General features: G+C 51.1%; 1 protein-coding gene across 1 annotated transcript in view; it reads right to left on the bottom strand.

Annotated features, from left to right (window-relative positions):
* WNT9A (Wnt family member 9A) overlaps window positions 1-19,162 on the bottom strand; it is a 55,156-nt gene extending 35,994 nt beyond the window's left edge. Inside the window, exon 1 of the mRNA XM_041468672.1 lies at window positions 19,013-19,162. Within this exon, the coding sequence (XP_041324606.1) occupies window positions 19,013-19,107 (95 nt within the window). The 5' untranslated portion in view covers window positions 19,108-19,162. The remainder of the gene's footprint in view (window positions 1-19,012) is intronic.
* Window positions 19,163-19,282: the final 120 nt, after the last annotated feature.

The raw sequence follows: 19,282 nt of genomic DNA, 5'->3' as shown, positions 1-19,282 counted from the left end.
ACTACTGGGAGATGTTTACTTCGTTTTTCAGGTCTCAGGACGAAGGGAGCAAGAATAACCCATCCTCCCACAAAACTATTGCTGTTAATCATCAAAATACCCTTTGGATTCATTTCTTCCCCCATGTGTCACTTTAAGCAAGAACTCAAGACTATCTTCCCAGGATCATGGCTTCTCACCCAACTTTCTGCTGAAGGATATCCACGTTGAGGGTTTTGACATTCCAGTAATAAACTCTAATCCATTCTAGAGCCGTCAAGAAGCAAAGTGAAGTTTAGCAAAGCAAATGGCAGCTTCAAGGAGAAAAGTAATGCCCAAAGAACACAAAGATAAAGAGGAAAACCTTCCTAACATAATTTCTTTGAGAATCAAAAGAATTCTTCACCCTGGAATTTTTCTCCGAGGTAAAGAGGGCCATGCCACTAATTTAAAAAAAAAGCCCTCCAAGTTTCCAAAGCATTTCAAGTGATAAAACCCAAGTTAGAGCCTGAAAATAAATCATAACAGTAATATGCACACACTTGAGAGAAGAGGGGAAGAAAGAAAACAAACCAGATATAAACCTACACTGGAAAAATCTTGCACTTAAGTGTAGCCAAAATGCCAGTTGCTACATGTCACATTTGGGCGCTCTAGGCAACGCTATCACAATGGCTAACAGGGGCAGGCAGAGCTCCAAGACCTAAGTCCAAAGCCCAAGAGGACACACAGATGCTCCCCGGAGCCTCGGAGAACAGTGATGGCATCTCAGGCTTTTTGCTGAGGCTTTCACACACGTTCAGCATCCTGAGCAGCGGCGCGAGTCAGAGCAAGGCTACGACCTTTGGGACGCCGTTCCCGGCTAATCCTGCCTGAAGGAGGGCCCCAGAAAACATTTAGATTGAAGGATCTGTGAGATTAAGATGTTTATCCATCCCGTGTCCTGCACAGTTGGGATTTCAGTGTCTCCTGGCTGCACGAGCTCGGGAGGACCAAGGGCCAAGAACAAGAGAGGGGAAGGATAGCAACGCTAACAACTGCTCCGAGTGTTTGCTGGAAACCTGTCCCCAGGCTGCAGATAAAGGAGTAAAACAGGATCAGGGGAGATTTTCCCCACATGGAAACACCTTGGGAGGCTGAGCTGACACAGCTGTTGGGGGAAACAAGTGAAGAGCACAGTGTGAGAGACTGTAGGGTGAAATACTTAAGTTTTACAGATGTTTATATCTGGCTTTGGCCAGGAAAGGTGCCATGAACCCCTAAAGGTCACCCCAGGCTATCAACAGCCCAAAGATGACTCAGAACAAATGTGAAGGTCAATTAACTCCTGCTCTGGCTGAAAAAAACAACTGTATGCAGAGTTGAGGGTCTCCCTCCCATTCCAAACAGGAAGGGCATTTGGCATCAGAGTCCCAACAGGGAAACCTCATGGAGACACTCAAATCACAGAATATCCTGAGTGGGAAGGGACCCACAGGGATCATGAAGTCCAACACCAGCCCTGCAAAGATACCCCAACAACCCCTGCCTGTCCCTGAGAGCATTGTCCAAACGCTCCTGGAGCTCTGGCACCTTCAGGGCCATGCCCCACCACCTTCTGGGGGAAGAAGATATCCAAACCTAAACCCCTCCTCAACAGCTTCCTGCTGTTCTTCTGGATCCTCTCAATGGTCACTACAATGGCTCAGGTTTAGCTTTTATATTTTTCAGATTCTGTGCTGCTTTAGTGTGTGGGTCTGAGCTTCACATCAGGGGATGGTGAGCTCTGTGCACAGAGCAGGGAGACAAAACAATTCCTGCTCCAGCTGGGCACCAAGGACAAATGATCCAAATCTCAGCCCGACAGCACAAACCCCGTGGGCTGAAGAGAGAAAAACAAGCAGGATGGGAGTGCAGGGGCTGAGCTGGAATTGGACACTGAACTGCAATGTGCACATGGAGCAGAGCTGATCCCAGGGAGAGACCCCGTGAGCGCTCGTGCATTTTGGGACCATTTGGGTTCATCTTGGGTGCAGCCCTGGCTGGGCTCTTGTGCTGCCCAAGGTGGATCCACGGAGGAGATCCTTTGAATCAATCCCTGCTTTATTCTTTAGCTCTGTCCAGCCTCTGTTCCAGGTCAGCCTGCACAAGGCATCAACTACAGAGAGGAGATCAGTGGCTGCACCTCCAATTCCCTCAGGAGGAAGCTGCTGATTGCTGTCCCTGGAGGATAATGCTGAGCTCTTCCAAGTTTGCAGCAAGGGAATGAAGGTCCCCAAAGCAACTTCGGCCACGTGGCACAGAAAAACACACCTTGGACAAAGTGCAGGAGAGTTTAGGTGATACAGTGGGAGGGAGGATGAAGACAGAAGCAAGAAAAGAGACTTTCCCAATGCACATGGAATGAGGAGACAGGGATTTATGGAAAAGTGACCAGTAAAAACCTTTCTATCCCACCTTCATCCCGGAATAATTATCATTTGTAGAGTGTCCGTAGCAGTTTGCAAAGTCCAGGTTTAGGAACCTCACACAAGACAATCTGGGTCACAGGTGAGGAGACAGCACAACTTGGTTCCAGCACAGAAAATCCACACTGAGCTACAACTGCACTGCAGTTCCTAGAGAGGCTGTGGATTCCCCATCACCGGAAGTGACCAAGACCAGGGTGGACAGGGCTTGGAGCTACCTCGGATAGTGGAAGGCTCCCTGTCCATGGCAGGGAGTTGGAATGAGATGGGCTTTGAGGTCCCTTCCAACCCAAACCATTCTGGAATTCTAGAGAGTCATGCCTTTGGATGCTGCATGGCAGGAGATCCATGAAGGAATAGGACAATGCAACCACTGCTTCCAGAAAATTTCTGGGCCAGTACCTACTGTGGCTCATTTAGGATGATGGGAAGTGGGTCCTGGGCAAGGATGGTCCCTGATAATTCTACGTTCTTCCACATTTGGTCATAATAAGTGGATGGGTGGATCAGAGAGAAACCACTGGCTATTCCCCAGCAAGGTTTTACGGCTTCCAAAAAAAAAAAAAAAACCCAACCAAAAAATCCCCAAGAAACCCCAACACCAGCTCCACACTAAAGGTCCCAAAGCTTGCGAGGCAGGTTTAATTTTAGAGCACACTCATCGGATTTGCTTACATAATTTTCTTGATTTGGAAAGCTTTTTATTTTCCTTAGTGAGAAAAGCTGTCCAAATTTATCACGTTAAGTAGGGGGCTGCTTGCCCAAAAGGATCTTAAAATACATTGGCTGCAATTTTCCTTGTAAAGTTTGCATATCACAATTAGGGCAACATGGAATTAGGGCAGCTTTAAAGAGTGAGGTGGGAAAGAAACCATTAAAAAGGACAAATCCTTACCAAATTATCCTGGCACCTAAATGCAACAGCCCTCAGGTTGTCCAGAGGCTGCTGAAAACAGGGCAGCAAGAGATCAAGAAGTGTTCCAGTGTGAACCCATTAAGCAGGATGTATATAAATCCCACAGCAGAGATTTTGAGTGATTTTAAGAGTTTTCAGTGATTTTGAGAACATCATCTTTCTCTTTGGAACTACTGGGGAAGATGTTGGTCTCATCTAACTGGACAAGAGCTTGGTGGGCAAAGAAATTTCCCCTTTGGATCCTCAAAGGGACAGGACTTGGCTGTGATTCTGCTCCAGATTTAAATCTGCTCAGCTCCTCCACCCAACCACCAGCTGATCAAAGCAAGAACTCATTAAGTACTTAGGCTCTTCCTAGATTTGTTCTTCCCAACATGAAGCCACAAAAAGCCGTAAAATCCATACACCAACATCTCACTCAATCCCTTACTCTCAATTTTGATGTGATTAGTTCATTTTTGTAGATGGAAGTTGAGGATCTCCTCAAACAGAGTTTCCATCCCTGTGGAAAAGCTGCAGGAGTAGAAAGAAAGGGGCAACTTACACAGAAAATCTCACCAACCTCATGAATGCCACAGGTCAACATCCCTCAAAATGAAACTTTACAGGAGGAAAAACTCAGTTTAGGTGTTGCCAGGTATCTTCTACCTACTGAAAGCCCGTTTTTAGGGCCACTCCAGCAGATCCTTTATCCCCCTGCCACCCAATAGCCACACCAACACACGATGAAAGAAGCAGCACCACAAGTGAAATCATTTAATTTGAGTCTGAAATGAAAACCTCTCAGGACTAAGCAGATCTTGCATTTAGGTTTCCAGCACTCCTGATTACTTACAAGAGCAGCTCTGGAGCTCTACAATCCCCCCAGGAAGACACAAGGGATGGAAAATGACACTGGGCTGCTCTTGGATGTGAGCAACTCCCACCTCGAAGGCAGCTTGTTGGACTCCCTCTTTAGATGATGGTCACAAACTCAAACTTCACGAGCCTGACCTCAAAGAGCCCTTCAAAAATCTACTCTAGAACAGACAGAGAATCAGGGAATGGTTTGGGTTGGAAAAGACCTTAAAGATCATCCAGTTCCACCCCCTGCCATGGGAAGGGGCACCTTCCACTGTCCCAGTTTGCTCCAAGCCCCATCCAACCTGGCCTGGGACACTTCCAGGGATGGGGGTACCCCCAGGTATCCCTAAGAGAGGAGAAGGTTTTGAAGGATGTATTAATGCACCTCCTTTCTAGATCCTGAGGTTTAAAACCAGCATCATTCCCAAATAAAAATGTGTCCTGAGGTGAAGGATTTCTCAGCAACACCTTGGTGTCTTTTCAGGAGATTCTCAGTTGGACACTTACACAAAATTGATGTGTTCTAAGTAGTCTTTCAGTATTTCTCACAGCAACTGTCTCCAGAAGTCTTAAGAGATGCTAAAGATGAAGTTAATGGCCTCATGTCTTAAAGAAGAAAAGAGCAGCACTTCATGGTGCTAAACTCACCAGGCACTGCAACCAAAACCTAGGGAAAAAGAGCTCTTGGCCCAGGTAATTAAAAACAATGTCATATAACTAAAAATTTAAATTAAAAAGGTGTTTCATTTTGAGGGTACTTTTTGAGCAAGAACAGAGATTTAGATTAGATATTAGAAAGAAGTTGCTCTCTGGGAGGGTGCTGAGGCCCTGGCACAGGGTGCCCAGAGCAGCTGTGGCTGCCCCTGGATCCCTGGCAGTGCCCAAGGCCAGGCTGGATGGGGCTTGGAGCACCCTGGGATGATGGAAGGTGTCCCTGATCATGGCAGGGGTGGCACTGGGTGATCTTTAAGGTTCCTGCCAACCCAACCCATTCCATGGTAAGAATAAGAAAAACCTCCCCAAATCTGGCCATTGATTTCCATCACCGCTCCAGAAAACTTCACCAGAGAAACCAGACTTGGAGCAGAAGCACAGCAGCCACACTGTCACTGTTTGTGCCAAGCTCCAGCCAAGCCTGAAGGCCACCAGGGCCTGAGGAGCAGCTTGGCGTGGACAGGGAAGGAGGAGCTCCTTGGTGGCAAGAAAATGAGATGAAATCAGCTTAGGGTTCAGGCAGTAAGCGAGACACAGCCTTTGCAGGGCAGCACAGAGGGGCCTTTGAGGGATCTCTGAGCTGCAGCACAGAGAGGTCTCACAGCCCCAGCCCATCAGGGCAGCAGCAGCATCCATGTCCTGCCTGTGTGCAGTGTCTGTTCCCCTCTCCACAGCCTGCAGGGACCCTTCAGGAGAGCCATGAAAAACCCGACCTAAAGAAACTCAGGGTTTGTTCACCACCACACCCCCCCCCAAAAAAAAATATCCTTACACGGCTGGCAGCTGCTGCTGTGGCCACCCAAACTGCTCCCCCAGTTCTGAAGTGATGCTGAACTAAGGAGAGGAGCTGAAATATCCTGAGCAGGAGGGGAGGGTGAAGTTACACAGGGCTATTAGTAAAATAAACCTTGCTCTGGCACGCCGGAGAAGCCTTACCCAGCAATGCTGGCACTCACTTCAGTCACTGGGTTTAACCCTTCCTTTCCTTGGAAAGCAAAGGTGGCAAAGCTGTGCCAAGCAGCCATTCCCTCCACAATCTGCTGGAAGCTGCTCCTCAGGGATTAAATCTGGATGCAAAGCAGGGATCTCATGGTAAGGGCAAGGGGTCAGGGTGGTATTAGGTCAGAGAATGAGGTGTAGGGATGAGGACAAGGAGGGGAGAGCCCCATCTGCAGAAGGGTCAGTGCTATGTCTTCATCCCTTCAGAGTCAAAAATGTTTAGGATCAGCATCAAGGAAATAAAAAGTCATGATATTTTTCCCCTCAGGGATCTTCCCTGGCACTGGCAGGATTCCCCTCTTCTCCTCCACACCCACATCATCCAACACTTCAAATGCAGAAGAATGTCCCACCCAGCTCCCTCCAGAGCAAGAATTATCCAGGGCACCACATGCAATGACTGTTTTTCACAAAAAACTTCAGGAAAACTGAGGCCAAAAAGTCTTTCACAACCACAGCTCACCCTCAACTGGAGAGAAACTCCCCAGCTAAAGGAGGAGTGTGCTGTTGGTCAAGTATTCCCAGTTCATCCAGAGACTTCAGGACAGCAGGGAAAAGCTGATGTGTGACTCACTGCCCTGCATTTTTTAAGTGAAAAAGCAAAGAGCTTGGGTTGAAGAGTTTAAGGGGAAAAAAAAAAAAATAAAAGCAAGATTTGGAAAAGAAAACGAAAGTTCAAAAATTTAAGGCGAGCAAACACCTCTAAAACACCAATTTTAAGCAGTGGCTCAGCAGATGCAGGAGGTGGCTCACACATGAGCTGAGGTAAAGCTTGCAGCTCCCTGTGTGAGAGGCTGCCTGCATTAGTCACCGGTAAGGGGACACTCCAGCAATGCTCAGCTGGAACGAATGGAGCCCAGGAATGCAAAGTGGGGTGGTTAAACCACATCAGTTTTGGAGTGCCTCCTCCAAACAAGGCTCTAAAGTGCCCTTAATTCAGTTTAGCCTGCTTTGCATTGAAATCAAGTCCGTTAAAGTGAATTAAGGACCTTTAATCCCCAAGGAGAGTGTTTCCACCAGGGCTAGTTAAGAGTAATTGAACTAATCCACTTTAAAAGTCACTTCAGATTAGTTGTGCTAAGTGGCTGTGCAGATGAGGCCTGGGAGCACAGGGACTGTCTCTAGCATGCAATAATCCCATCAATCTGCCCCAGGGAGGACAGCTCGGGCCTGGGAGGGATCCAAACCACTCCAATGAGAGCACTAATAGAAATGTCTCCTTGTGCCAGACAGGTGCCATCTGGTTGCAACCAAAGGCATTTTCCACGTGGATTTTCTGGGCAGACCATATTTGCTGGGCATGGCCAAGGGGAAGTTGGGTTTTATGGGCAGCACCTCCCACTCGAGACATGTTCCAGGCTCACGTCCCCTCACTGAAATATCAAATACAGCTCTCCCTCCTTTCCCTCTGTCCCAAAGGGGCCAGAGGATGGATTTGGGGTCTGTGCAGGTGAGAAGGGTCCAACTCCACCCCACACTGATGGATGAGGGTGATTAGATTGCCCATTTAGTGCTACCACACCCACCCTGCTCTTCTGCAAGCTCCCAGGGTGTTCCCCACTTCCCACTGGTTTTCATCCCAGCTTCTCCACTGCTTAGAGCAAAAGCAGGTCAGCCCCACACAACTCCCACAGAAACAGCAATCAGAAAGCTAAGAAGGGCAATAAAATCAAACAAAAGGCTACTAACCACCCCAAACCACATCCTGCCTCGATTTTTACTCCAGGTCCCCCCTCCCCAGACCCACCAGGCTCAACCCAGGTTTTGCCTTTCTAGGAAACCACAGAGCCCCTGTTTCATGCAAGCCACTTCTTCCCCAGCTAAGAATAATCCCCCCAGCTGCTGTTTGATGTCCCCATCGCCATGGATGCAGTGTTTTTTCTCGGGGACATCCACAGGGAGAGGCAGTGAGGCTGCGTGTGTTCGCTCCCGTTAATGTTTCCTGTGCGGTTCGGGCTGCTTTACCTACAGGTATGTTTATTCCACTACTTTAGCAAACCAGCAGACTTTTTAATGGAACTGTTGATATTTTTCCTGGCTGCTGCTCCTCCCGGAGAGGCGAGGCAGTGTACAAACGGAGTTCATTGCTAGCTCCAGCCTGGAGCTGCTCTGCTCCTCCTGGGACCGCGGGGAATTGAAGGTTTCCATTGCACTGGTCAGGTTTCCTCCTTCTCCCAGCCTTCAAGTTTTAGACACACAAACAGAGGAGCTCGGGCAGCTGACAGGAGCAACAGCAACGTGTGGCTGCTGCTTGAAGCAAGGGCAGCAGCTGCCCTGGAAATCCAGCCACGCATCTCCAGCCAGGCTCTGGGAAAGGAGAGCAGGTGCAACGCTGAACCCCCAAAGTGAAGCCTGCACCACTCATCTTGTTTTGCAGCCAGACCTTGTGAGCTGGAGCTTGGTGTTTCCTGCTTTTAAACACTTCAAACCTCACCAATTCAGCAGGAAGATTGCTATAAATCTGTCTTTGGATCCCTTATAAATTTGTCTTTGGATCCCCTATAAATCTGTCTTTGGATCCCCTATAAATCTGTCTTTGGATCCCCTATAAATCTGTCTTTGGATCCCCCTGATTGCTGCACCAGGAGGAGAAACTCCAACCCAGTGGCTTCTGCTTTGTCAGGCACATATTGAAGGCATTTTGGAATATAATCCACAGCCCAACAGCCTGTTGGGGCTTTAAAGGATGTGCACCAAATCCCTGACTCAGCTCAGAGCTGCTCCCTGTGAGAACAGCCCTGTGCCACACAGACCCTGAGCAATCTCTGCTCCCTTCACCCACAACGGGGTAAAACTGAACATCCAGACAGGTCAGACAGCAGCTTCAGAGCCACTTCAATCCCAAGCACTTGCAAGGAGCCTGCAGAGAGCTCTGGGAGCAGAGTAAACAGCCCCACACAGGCAGGGAGGAGCAGCTGTTTGGCCAAGGCCACTGACCTGTCCCTGATGTGGCCAGCAGCAGCAGAGCATCCCTGGCAGCAGCTCACCTCAGTCCTGGCTCTCTGCAGGCTCTGGGAGCAGAGGAGTTCCCCACTCTCCTCCCCGTGAGTCTGTGATGGGGCACATCCAGCCCCTGGCACAAACACCCCCAGAGCTGTGGTGCCACAGGGTCAGAGCCCGTGCAGCCCAAACTGAGGCGTTTTTGTCACTGTGAGTCAGCCCAGGCCAGGCTGTCAGCTCAGCTGCCCCCTCCCAGCGCCAGCTCTCAGATTTTCCATGAGCCTGGAGCAGCCCCAGGGATGCAGGGCTGAGGGAGGATGCCCTTCTCCTCCCCTGGTACCTCCCACCCTGCCGTGGCTGGGACAGCCCTGCTGAACCCAGCCTGTGCTCTGGGAACACAAAATCCCACAGGCACTGAGCATTTTCTACTTCTAAAGCATCTCCACAAAATCAGATTTGTTTCTTCATGGTTGGGGATCCCTCTGCAAGCTCAGCTGACCCTGCAAGTGCCGGATTATGCCTGGTCCCAATGCCCTGCAAGCACCAAACCTTCAGCCCAGCACCCATCCTGCACCTTGCAGAGAGGCAAATCTGCCTGCAAACACATTTCCCTCAGCTCCACAAACCAGCCTGGACATTACAGCTCGTAACACTGACCACAGGGACTGCTCAAAGCCTTCCTCAGTCCAGCTCACACCCTCCCAAGGGCAGCTCTTCAGCTCCAGTCCTCTCTCCAAACTCATGCTAAGCCTCTGGATTTCCAGAGTCAACATGGGACAAGCCAGAAGATAGAAACAGTCCCCAGGGATGCAACACAGCTGTGCTAACGAGCCAGAGGAAGTGTTGGATCTTTGGTCAGACCCTGTAATTCAGCTCAAGTGGCTGCTTCACCTCTGGCCTGTCAGATCAACTTGTTAACCACAGACTGGGAAAGAGCTCCCTGCTTGCTCCCAGCAGGAGACTGATCTTTGGCAGGGGCTGAAAATGCCCCTACCCCCCTCACCTTTGATTGCAGAGAGGCCCAGAGATGCAGAGAGAGAGCTGAGCTCGAGGTTTGCCAGGTATTTCAAGATCTCACCTTACACTGGGAGAGGATTAGGGCTAGAAAAGAATTTTGTCAAGATTAAGCCAAACAAGTCAGTTCTTTTAAATCAAGTATCAGTGCTGGGGAACTGTCCCCAGAGGGGTTTGGGCTGCAGGATTGGGTTTCTTTTCAGAGGAGATGGGCAGCACTGGAGAGCAGCTGAACTCCATGTTCCCGAGCTGGGAAAGGTCCCCTGGAGTCATGGATTGCCCTGGGAGAGGCTCTGCAGCCAACACCAGTGGATCCAGTCCAAGGTGGACACTCATCCCCAGTGCAGTCACTGAGCTGGCTCCCAGCTTCCCAATCCAGGCTGTCAAAAAGCTGAGAAACACCAAAATCCAGCAGCCTTTCCACATTCAACTCAAGTGGAAACACATTTTCTTTGATTATCTGGGTAATTTTCAAAACCTTGTCTGATGAGCCCTCACCCACCCTTCCCCACTGCCTCAGGAGAGGCTGACAGGAATGCTGAGTCTGGGATACAGCATGGAACACCCAATTCCTGTCAATTCCCAACAGCTTGGACGGGAGTTAACAGGAATTTTAGGAGCAGATCCATTTAAAATCTGATTAAAACAGCACTAATTGGTCATGGAGTTTGGTTTGGAGTTTGCTCTGATTTCTGTATTTGCCACACACTGGATGGAGTAATTTCCCAATTGGGGCAACTCGGAAAAACTCTTGGGGTCTTCCAGAGAGTGGAGCAGCAAAATTTGCCATGGAGCAGAGCAGGAGATGGCCTTGGTGATGTGGAGCAACAAATTATTTCCTCTAGACATGACTGGAGCACTGAAAGAGACCCACAGGGACATCTGAGCTGAAAACCCTCCCTGCTGGCTGGCTGAGGCAGCCCTGGCAGGAGTGGGCAGAAGTTTAACCAGAACCTTGGTGTGCTGCTGAAATCTCTGAATTTCTCTGCAGCAGCCTCCCAGCACAGAGAGGGTCAAGCCACTGCTGGCACAAAAGCAGTGTCAAGAAGTTTTTCCAAGTTGCTCCAATTGGGAAATGGCTCCATCCAGTGTGTGGCAAATGCAGAAATCAGAGCAAGTTTGCCCCAAACTCTATGACCAATTAATGCTATTTTAATCAGCTAGGCCAAATGAATCTGCTCCTAAAATTCCTGTCAACTCCCATCCAGCCTGTTGGGAATCAAGAGGAATTCAGTGCTCCATGCTATATCCCAGACTCAGCATTTCAGTAAGACACTGTTGAGTTTGCATTTTCTGTGGTGGATGGAGAGGAAAGAGGTTTTCCTCTGAGTTCTTCCCCAAAAAAAAGAGCAGGTTTTTTTGTTTTTGTTTTTTTTTTTTTTTAACCTGTCATTTCGCCTTCCCTCAAAATGCTTCAGCACCTGAATTAACAAAATGCTCCCCAAACCTTAGAGAATGGTTTGTAATAACAGCCTGGAAGGCTACAGAGCACAATCAGGAGCTGCTGGATTCATTTGAAACAAGAGTTCCTGGTAAGAGCTGAGGGAATCAAAAAAAAGAAATAAAAAATCAGGATAGATTTTTCTATCAGCTCCCACAAATCCTGTAACTGCTGTGTTTATCCATGGAGTCAAAATACTCCCTGTTCCACTTGGGGAAGTGCAAACACACATTACAATAAAATGTAAAGCTTGCTGAGCTGATAAACTTCATAAGTGTGTTTTATGACAGTATCTGGAGAGATAAGGCTCATTAGCACTTACAGCCACCATCTGAAGGAACCTTAAAAAGCACAGTTACAAACAGGAGAAGAGGAAAAAAATTTGCATCTTGACGTCAAAAAAAAAAGCTTCTAAAGGGTTAACCCTTTCCATAATAATAATCCTAATAATTTCTGGGTCCTCTCAACTTGACTTGAGCTGGTTCCTGAGCTCTGGAAAAAGCCAGGAAAGCAAATCCTACCTGGCTCATGTTGGTGCAGATCCTGCAGCCACGTTCTGCAGGAGGAGCAGTGGCCCCCCATGACCATTTAGGAGTGCAAACACCAAGTCCTGTGCTCGAGGGCTCCTCAGGTCAAGGAGCCAATTGTAGGAACACACCACAAGCCACCAGAGAGCTGCTCTGGCTGCAGAGAGAGGGGCTTGCTCCAGTGTGGAGGGAAGCCAGAGGCTCAGCAGGTTTTAGGTTGGAAAACCAGGTCCAGGAGAGTTCTTGGAATGCTCCAGTACAGCCCTGGGAGCTGGGAACTTGGGAAGTTCGTGTCTAACAGAACAGAAGGTTTCAGTGTGAACTCAGCACCATCCCACCCCAGAGGGGTCTCTCAGGAGGCAGCTGGAACCACGGGGACAGAAATTGAGGGGGAGCAGATAAAGACACTCTGAATGCATCAATCCTCTCCTCAATCATCAGGGGAAGACTTGACCCCTTTCTCTTCTACAGAACTCAGGTGGCCACAGAACCCAAGCCCTGAAGGGGCCACATTATTCCACGGAACTGGAGCAGAGAGGATCCACATGGAGCTTTTGGCATCAGAAATCCTCCCACCTCTGGTGGTCTCCACAGTGGGGATATTCTGATTGAACACATTCAAAATCCCCTTCCAATCTAACTTCCCCTTAGAAGACATCAAGGCACAAGAATCAAACAGGAGACAGGGAAGGCAAATCCAGTCTTGAGCTCTCCTGAGCCAAGATTTTCATGTCCCACCACCCCTGTGCAGCTCTGGACCACGGATGCCTCATACTGTGGGAACACCAGTGATGTTCACTGGTCCAGCACCTCCTCTGGCTGCCCAGCCACCTCCACAAGAACTTAAACTCAGCAGTTTCTTCTGACTCAGATTTTCCACTTAAAAAAAACAAAGAATGTTTAAATATCAACATTTATTAGAAATAACACTGTAGCATGCCCTTAAATGAAGGGAATGGAGTGGAGCATCCCTGGGCCAGGAATATTCACAAGAGAGCTGGGGAGAACTTTTTACACAGGTAGATAGTGATAGGACAAGTAGGAACGTTTTAAAGTGAAAGAAAACAGGTTTAGGTGAGGTTTTAGGAGAAAATCCTTCCCTGGGAGGGCAGGCAGGCCCTGGCACAGGGTGCCCAGAGAAGCTGTGGCTGCCCCTGGATCCCTGGAAATGTCCAAGGCCAGGTTGGACAGGGCTTGGAGCAGCCTGGGATAGTGGAAGGTGCCCCTGCCCATGGCAGAGAGTGGAATTAGAAAATCTTTTCTAACCCAAATCATTCCATGATTCTCCAAGAAACAACTACACCAAATCTGCCAGCACAATGAATTAATCCAACAGAAAAATGAAGAAATAAGCAAAAATTGATAAAACTTGCTCTGGTCAGAAGGATTCTGACTAAGCTGCATCACAGAGGCTTCTCCATGCAGTCTTCCAGACTTTCCACTTAACCTGCTTCCCCTAACCAATCCCACAGCCTAATTCAATTACCTGCCACCAAATAAGCCTTAAGGCCATTCTCATTACCCCGATAAAGCACAAGGCCTTTAATTATTAAACACTCTGGGGCTCTTTGTGTTGGGGTTGTGGGGCTGGACTCCCTTTTATTGTTGTCAGCAGCTTCCAGAAATCAAGTTAATCATTGACCAGGCCTTTCAGCAGGAGACCAGAGTCCTGTGGATTCCTGGTCTCTGGTTCTGCATCACCAGTCAGGCTAAAGGAAGTCACCAGCCTCCTGCTTTGCCAGGTATCCACTCAATGTTCTCCTAACAACCCATCTTCCCCCTCCACGGTGTCATTTACAGCACTGGGGAAAAGAGAAATGCAATATTTGGACATGGAGGCTGCAGCAGTGCTCATCATTAACCTGAGCTCAGAGAGGAACAGCCCCAGGTGAGGGAAACTGAGGCACCAGGCAGTGGTTCCAAAATGTCAAGCAATGTGATCAATCAACTACTTAAGCAAAAAAAACCCACTAATTTTTGTCTGAGTTAATGCTGCTCCATCCTCTGCAGGCAGCAGGAGCTTCCAGACATTTCCCAGCCCGATGTGGGGCAAATCCTGCTCCCCAGGGATGAAGATGCAGGTCTGGCACAGTTATTTTTCCAAATATACCCGGCTTTGTCACCACCCTTTTGGCACCTCATCAAATCCAGTGCCACTTCCAGGCACCTCCAAAGCAAATGCTGCTTCTGGGCACAGGGTTCCCTTCCAGAGGAATGGAGGTTAAACACTGCTTTGAGTTGACCCAGAGAGGCCAACTTTGGGAGCCAAGCCAGGCAGGACTCACGGCAGTGACAACTCACCCAGCTCCAAAAAAGCAAGGGAGGGGAGAAAGAAAAAAAAAAAACACCCCCAAACCAGGCAAACCCTTCCAGTTTTCCAAGGAAAACCCCAAATCCAGCAGCTGAAACCCCGCAGAGCCGTGTGGGAGCGGCAGAACGCGCGGCTCAGGGCGGGATGGCCAAGCCGTCCTTTCCGGGCACTCCAGCTGTGTTTGCCTGCGTGCTGCATTCCTGCCTCGCCAGCCCAGGCCAGGTTTTGTTTTTTTGGGTTGTGCTGGGAAGCAGCTGCTCCATCTCACACACGCCAGAGCCCGGCGGGCGCGCCCGCGAAGCCACCGCGGCCTGGCCACGGCCTGCAGGCCGCACATGGCCCCACACCACCCTCCAGTGACAGCCACACACACACAGGGGACCTGCCATCGCCCAGCGTGGCCCACGGGCTGGAAAAACAGGCAGAGCTTGTGTGGGATTGCTTCTCCTGGAGGTGACATTCCAGCTGACGCTGGAACTCGCGGCGACTTCGCGCTCCGCTCAGGAACCCACCCCAGAGCGCTCACAGCGCCTGAAGAGCCCCTTCAAACCCAACATCCCGCTCTTTTCTAAGGCTCTCTTAACAAAATCACACCCTGAACAGCGAGGTTTCTATCCTACAGCAGAGCAGGGCACCTATCCTGCACCTGCCAAAGGGAATAAAAATACACGGCGCTTCCCACACGGCAAACCACTCTCGGGAGTGCTGTGGTGGTAAATTAGGGCAAGCTATGCTTCCCCTCCCTCCCTCCCTCTCCCCCCGTGAGCATTTGAGGGTTCCTGTTGCCTGCGTGCAGGGGACAGATCAGTTACATTTATGCAGAACATTGCAATCTGTCAATATAAACACTATGTAAGCATGAGCCACTTGTAACATTACTACTGTCTTGACAAGTGTTTGCAGAGGGGGGCAGAGCTGCTGGGATCCTTCTGCTCCCAGAGGGAAAGCAGAGCAAATCCCAACCGGCAGGAAAAACATTTCTTCCAGCAAGCAAATCCCAACCGGCAGGAAAAACACTTCTTCCAGCAAGAATTTTAAAAAAAAAAAAAAAAAATTATTTTTTTTAAAAAAGGTGCAACAAAACTGAGTCAGATTCTAAATCAGAACCCGCTTCCAGCAAGAATTAAAAAAAAAAAAAAAATTATTTTTCTTTTAAGGTGCAACAAAACTGAGTCAGATTGTAAATCAGAACCCACAGAAATCGAGGAGGGTTGATTTATGGCCTGGACCACCTCAGACCCAGGGATCAGGCAGCTCAGGAAAGCAGAAGCTCCTACGGGCTGGTTCCCCTTCCCACCAGCACAGGGCACAGCAGGACTGAAGTTCCTCAGCCACCCTGTCACCCCAGCATGGCTAATCTTGTCACCTGCCACTTCCAAAGCCCAGAAGTGCAAGTCCCAACACAATTCCCAGATGCTGCTCTGGCATTTCCACCACCCCCAGCCACACTGGAGAGAGGAAAGGGAGGGAGGGGAGATACCCACGCCCAGAGCGTGTCAGGCACCGGGAAAGCAGAGCAGGGAGGAAAATGAAATGCAATGCTTTCTCAGGGATCCCGGCAGCCTGGGGCTGCTCCAAAACCCCCCCAGCAGGCTGCTGGAATATGGTGCAAATTAGTGTTCAGACAGCCCAGCTGCAGAGGCCGTGGCTGGACATAAAAGCAGCCTCACTTCTGGGGCAGCCAGTGCATCCCAGCAGGCTGACACCGAGCCCGAGGCAATGCCTCCCCCTCTGGGGCAGGCTCAGCCTCTCCCACAAAATTCATCATCATCATCCTCCTGAGGGGCAGCTCTAAATGCACAAAAAGCCAGCAGGGCTGTGCTCAGTTTTACAGGCATGCTTTTTTCTCTCTGTCAAAAAGTTTCTTATCAGCCAAGGTTTTAGGAGCTGTGGCATCACCAGATCCCCTGATCCCTGCAGCCAGGCTCTTCCAGTTGTTTCCCGGGAGTTAGGGCTGAGCCAAACCCCTCAAAACTCCTCCTGAGCAGGTGCCTGCAGGCTCTCAGCTCTGCTCAGCATCACTGCAGGTGCTGCTCCTGGGCAGTAACCCTGGGTCCTGCTGGCACCTGCTCCAGGGAGGAGGGCAGCAACACCCAGCTGCCAGAATTCCCCTCAGAAAAAGGGGAAAGCTGTCTCTCCCTCCACAGACCATCACCTTCAGCACATCTCCCAGTCAGGCAGACTGGGCATGGAGCAAAACAGCAGCAAGAGCCCCACCTGCACCACAGCTTGAACTCCCACACACACTCCAAACTCTGCTTCCAGAGGGCATTTATCCTACTCAGCTGCTTGTGCATCCCTCCAAGAACACCAGAGCAGACTTCCAGGGAAGCAGCAGCAGCCTCCAGCCGTGGTGTCCCCAGCCCAGCATCCCTTCCTGCCACCCCCCAGGGCAGGCACAGACATAACTCCATGCTGACACAATCTCATTATCCTGTAACCATGCCCCATTTCTGTCCCTGGGCACTAATTCCCCACCAGGCCACACATTTGGAGACATGGAATTCTTTCCCTGAAATAAGACATTGGGGCTGGGGGGGGAAGGGATCATCCACAGCTGTCTCTATCCCACTCCAGACTGAGGAAGGGAGCAGCCAAGCTGCAGCCACAGCGTGACATCTGCTTAGAACTGCCTCACTCTGTGCCCCACCACCTCCTCCACAGGGATGCCAGCACCCAGAGCAGCCAGCAGGCCACCAAAAGGTGACTTTGGGACTCAAAAGAAGCATCCCTTTCCCTGCCTGGAGAGTGTGTTTTAGCTCAGGTCATTCAGCCACGTTGTTAGCAAGGATTTACCAGAATGAACAGATGTGCTGCCTCACCTGGAGCAGCTCCTTCTTGCACGTGGCAGAAGAAAAAATATCAATACCAGCCTTCCCAGGGCACTTGCAGAGAGAACTGGGAAGTTGTGCAGGAACATCCAGCTTTTACCAGGTGGGATTTCTTTCCTTACCAACAGACAGAAGCCCACAGCGAGGAGGGCTCAGCTCTTCCACACACACTTGTCAGGTCTCACTGTGGATTATCAGGAGCTGGGATCTCAGCACTGACTATTCCCCAGTGTCCCCAGCAGCTCTGCAAGTGCAACCTCTGCTCTTGGAAGAACAAAGAGGGGATCAGCTGCTCCTTCGCTGGGGCTTTAACCAGAGACAAGGAGGCTTTGCATGAGCAAACTCCACTGCACACCACAGCAGCCCTGGAGTGCACATCTGGCTGGGTGCACATCTGGCAGCATCTCCTCTCCCCTCCTCACTGCCAGGGAGGGAGTCTCAAACCAGAAACAGCAGCTGTACCAAGACAGAGAAAAACCCAAAGCGGTCGGGACAGACAGCAGACACTGCCCTTGGCTCAGAATGTCCCTTCTAAAGTTAAAACCTCCCCAAGCCATGAGAGAAATCCCAGAAGGAACTGCAATGAGTTACCTGCTGCTCTAGAGCAGATAGCAGCACAGAAGGGATTAATAGGAGAGTTACAGCCCAGCTCCTTCCAAAGCCTGTCAGTCCCCAAGGCACAATTCAGCTGCACAGTGCCGGTGGTCCTCGGCAGACACATGAGCCAACGGGCTGGGAACAGCCCTCTGCACGCTGCCGAGGGAGAAAAGGGCTTTTCCTAAAAACCTGCACACACAGGACAGGCTGTTTCCTTAGAAAACCAGCCCCAGCAGCAGGAAGTGAAACGGTTCTGGAGTTGGAAACAGAAGATGTAAGTAGCACTGTTTGGAGAACTTTGCCAGACCACAAGCAATGGACAAGCCTCAACACCAGGATTTGTTTTACTGGAAAGAAGGGGGGAAAACCTCAAGTCTGCTAAAACATTCTCCAGGGCTGGTCCAGTGGCTCCTACCAGTGGTCACAACACAGCATCCCCAAAAAAAGGGAAAAAAATTAAAAAGAAGCAAGAATCCCCACTGTTGTGTAAACTTACACCAAAACCTCTTGCACAGGTGCTCGCGTCAAACCTCTCTCAAACCGAGAACATTTTGTGACAAATAGTTTAAAATTAAGGATAAGACGCAGCGACACCCCAAAAAGCACAGCGAGAAAACCCCGCACGGAGCTGAGGCTCCGCAACGCGGCTGCGGGGGGCGTTGAAGGAGAGCGGGTGGAATTGGCTGGTCCAGCTCACCGCACAGAGCCGGGACAGCAGGATCGGGGTGATGAAAAGAGGGGGATAAAACCCCGGGATAAGGGGGATAAATCCCTAGGATAAGGGGGGATAAATCCCCGGGATAAGGGGTCGGGAAGGGAGCGGGATCCACCTGCGCGGTGCGCGCCGGGCCGGGAGCGCCCCCTGCCGGCCGCGCCGCGCCCCGCGCACAGGTGAGCGCCGGGGATGCGCCCGCAGCCGCGGATCCCCCCAAAAAACAACCGGCAGCACCAGCGCCTGGTGTTGAAACCTGCGCTTTGATTGCGGGGGGAAAGGAGTTTTCTCCGCGCTGTCCCATGATGAGGTGGGGGTACAGCCCGCGGCTGGTGCGCTGCAGGTCCGCTCCGTGCGCGTCGCCCCCGCGGGGAACGGGGGAACGAAGCGCTCGCTCGGCCCCGGCAGCTCCTGCCCGCGGCCGCGGGACACAGCCCGGCAGCTCCCGCGGGGCTGCGGCTCGCCGAGAGCCCAGTCCCGAGCGGCAAATCCAAGGGGATTCCGGGAGCCCGGCTCCGGGCGCTGGGACACGGGACAGCCGCGGGCACGGCGCTGTCGCTGTCCCGGGCCGGCTGTCAGCGCCCGCGGGAGGGGATGCCCGCACCCCCGAGGGACGGAGGGTGTCCGCAGCATCCCCACCTCGAGCGAGACGCGCAAGGCGCAAAACCCCTTCAGCATCAAAAAAAAAAATAAACTCGGGCAAAAGTTAAGGAGCAGGAGCGGGGGGCACGGGGCACCTACCCGAAGTAGGCGGCGGAGGGCCGCGGGGCGCAGGCGAGCAGCCCTAGGAGCGCGCAGGAGGAGAGCCATCCCAGCAGGACGTGTCCATCCAGCATCTTGCAGCGGCGCCGGCGCTGCTCATCTCGTTCCCCCGCCGCGCCCGCTGCGGCCCCGCCGCCCGCCCCGCTTCTTATAGCGCGGCCGGCGGCGAGAGCCCGAGCGGCGGCGGGGCGGGCCGGGGAGGGGCCGCAGGGGGGGCGGGACACGGAGGAGAGGCGGGGGGGGACATGG

Source organism: Pyrgilauda ruficollis, unplaced genomic scaffold (assembly GCF_017590135.1).
Source record: "Pyrgilauda ruficollis isolate IOZ18807 unplaced genomic scaffold, ASM1759013v1 scaffold225, whole genome shotgun sequence".
Taxonomy (NCBI): domain Eukaryota; kingdom Metazoa; phylum Chordata; class Aves; order Passeriformes; family Passeridae; genus Pyrgilauda; species Pyrgilauda ruficollis.
Note: the sequence above shows the minus strand (reverse complement) of the source record. Positions and strands in the feature narration are given on the sequence as shown.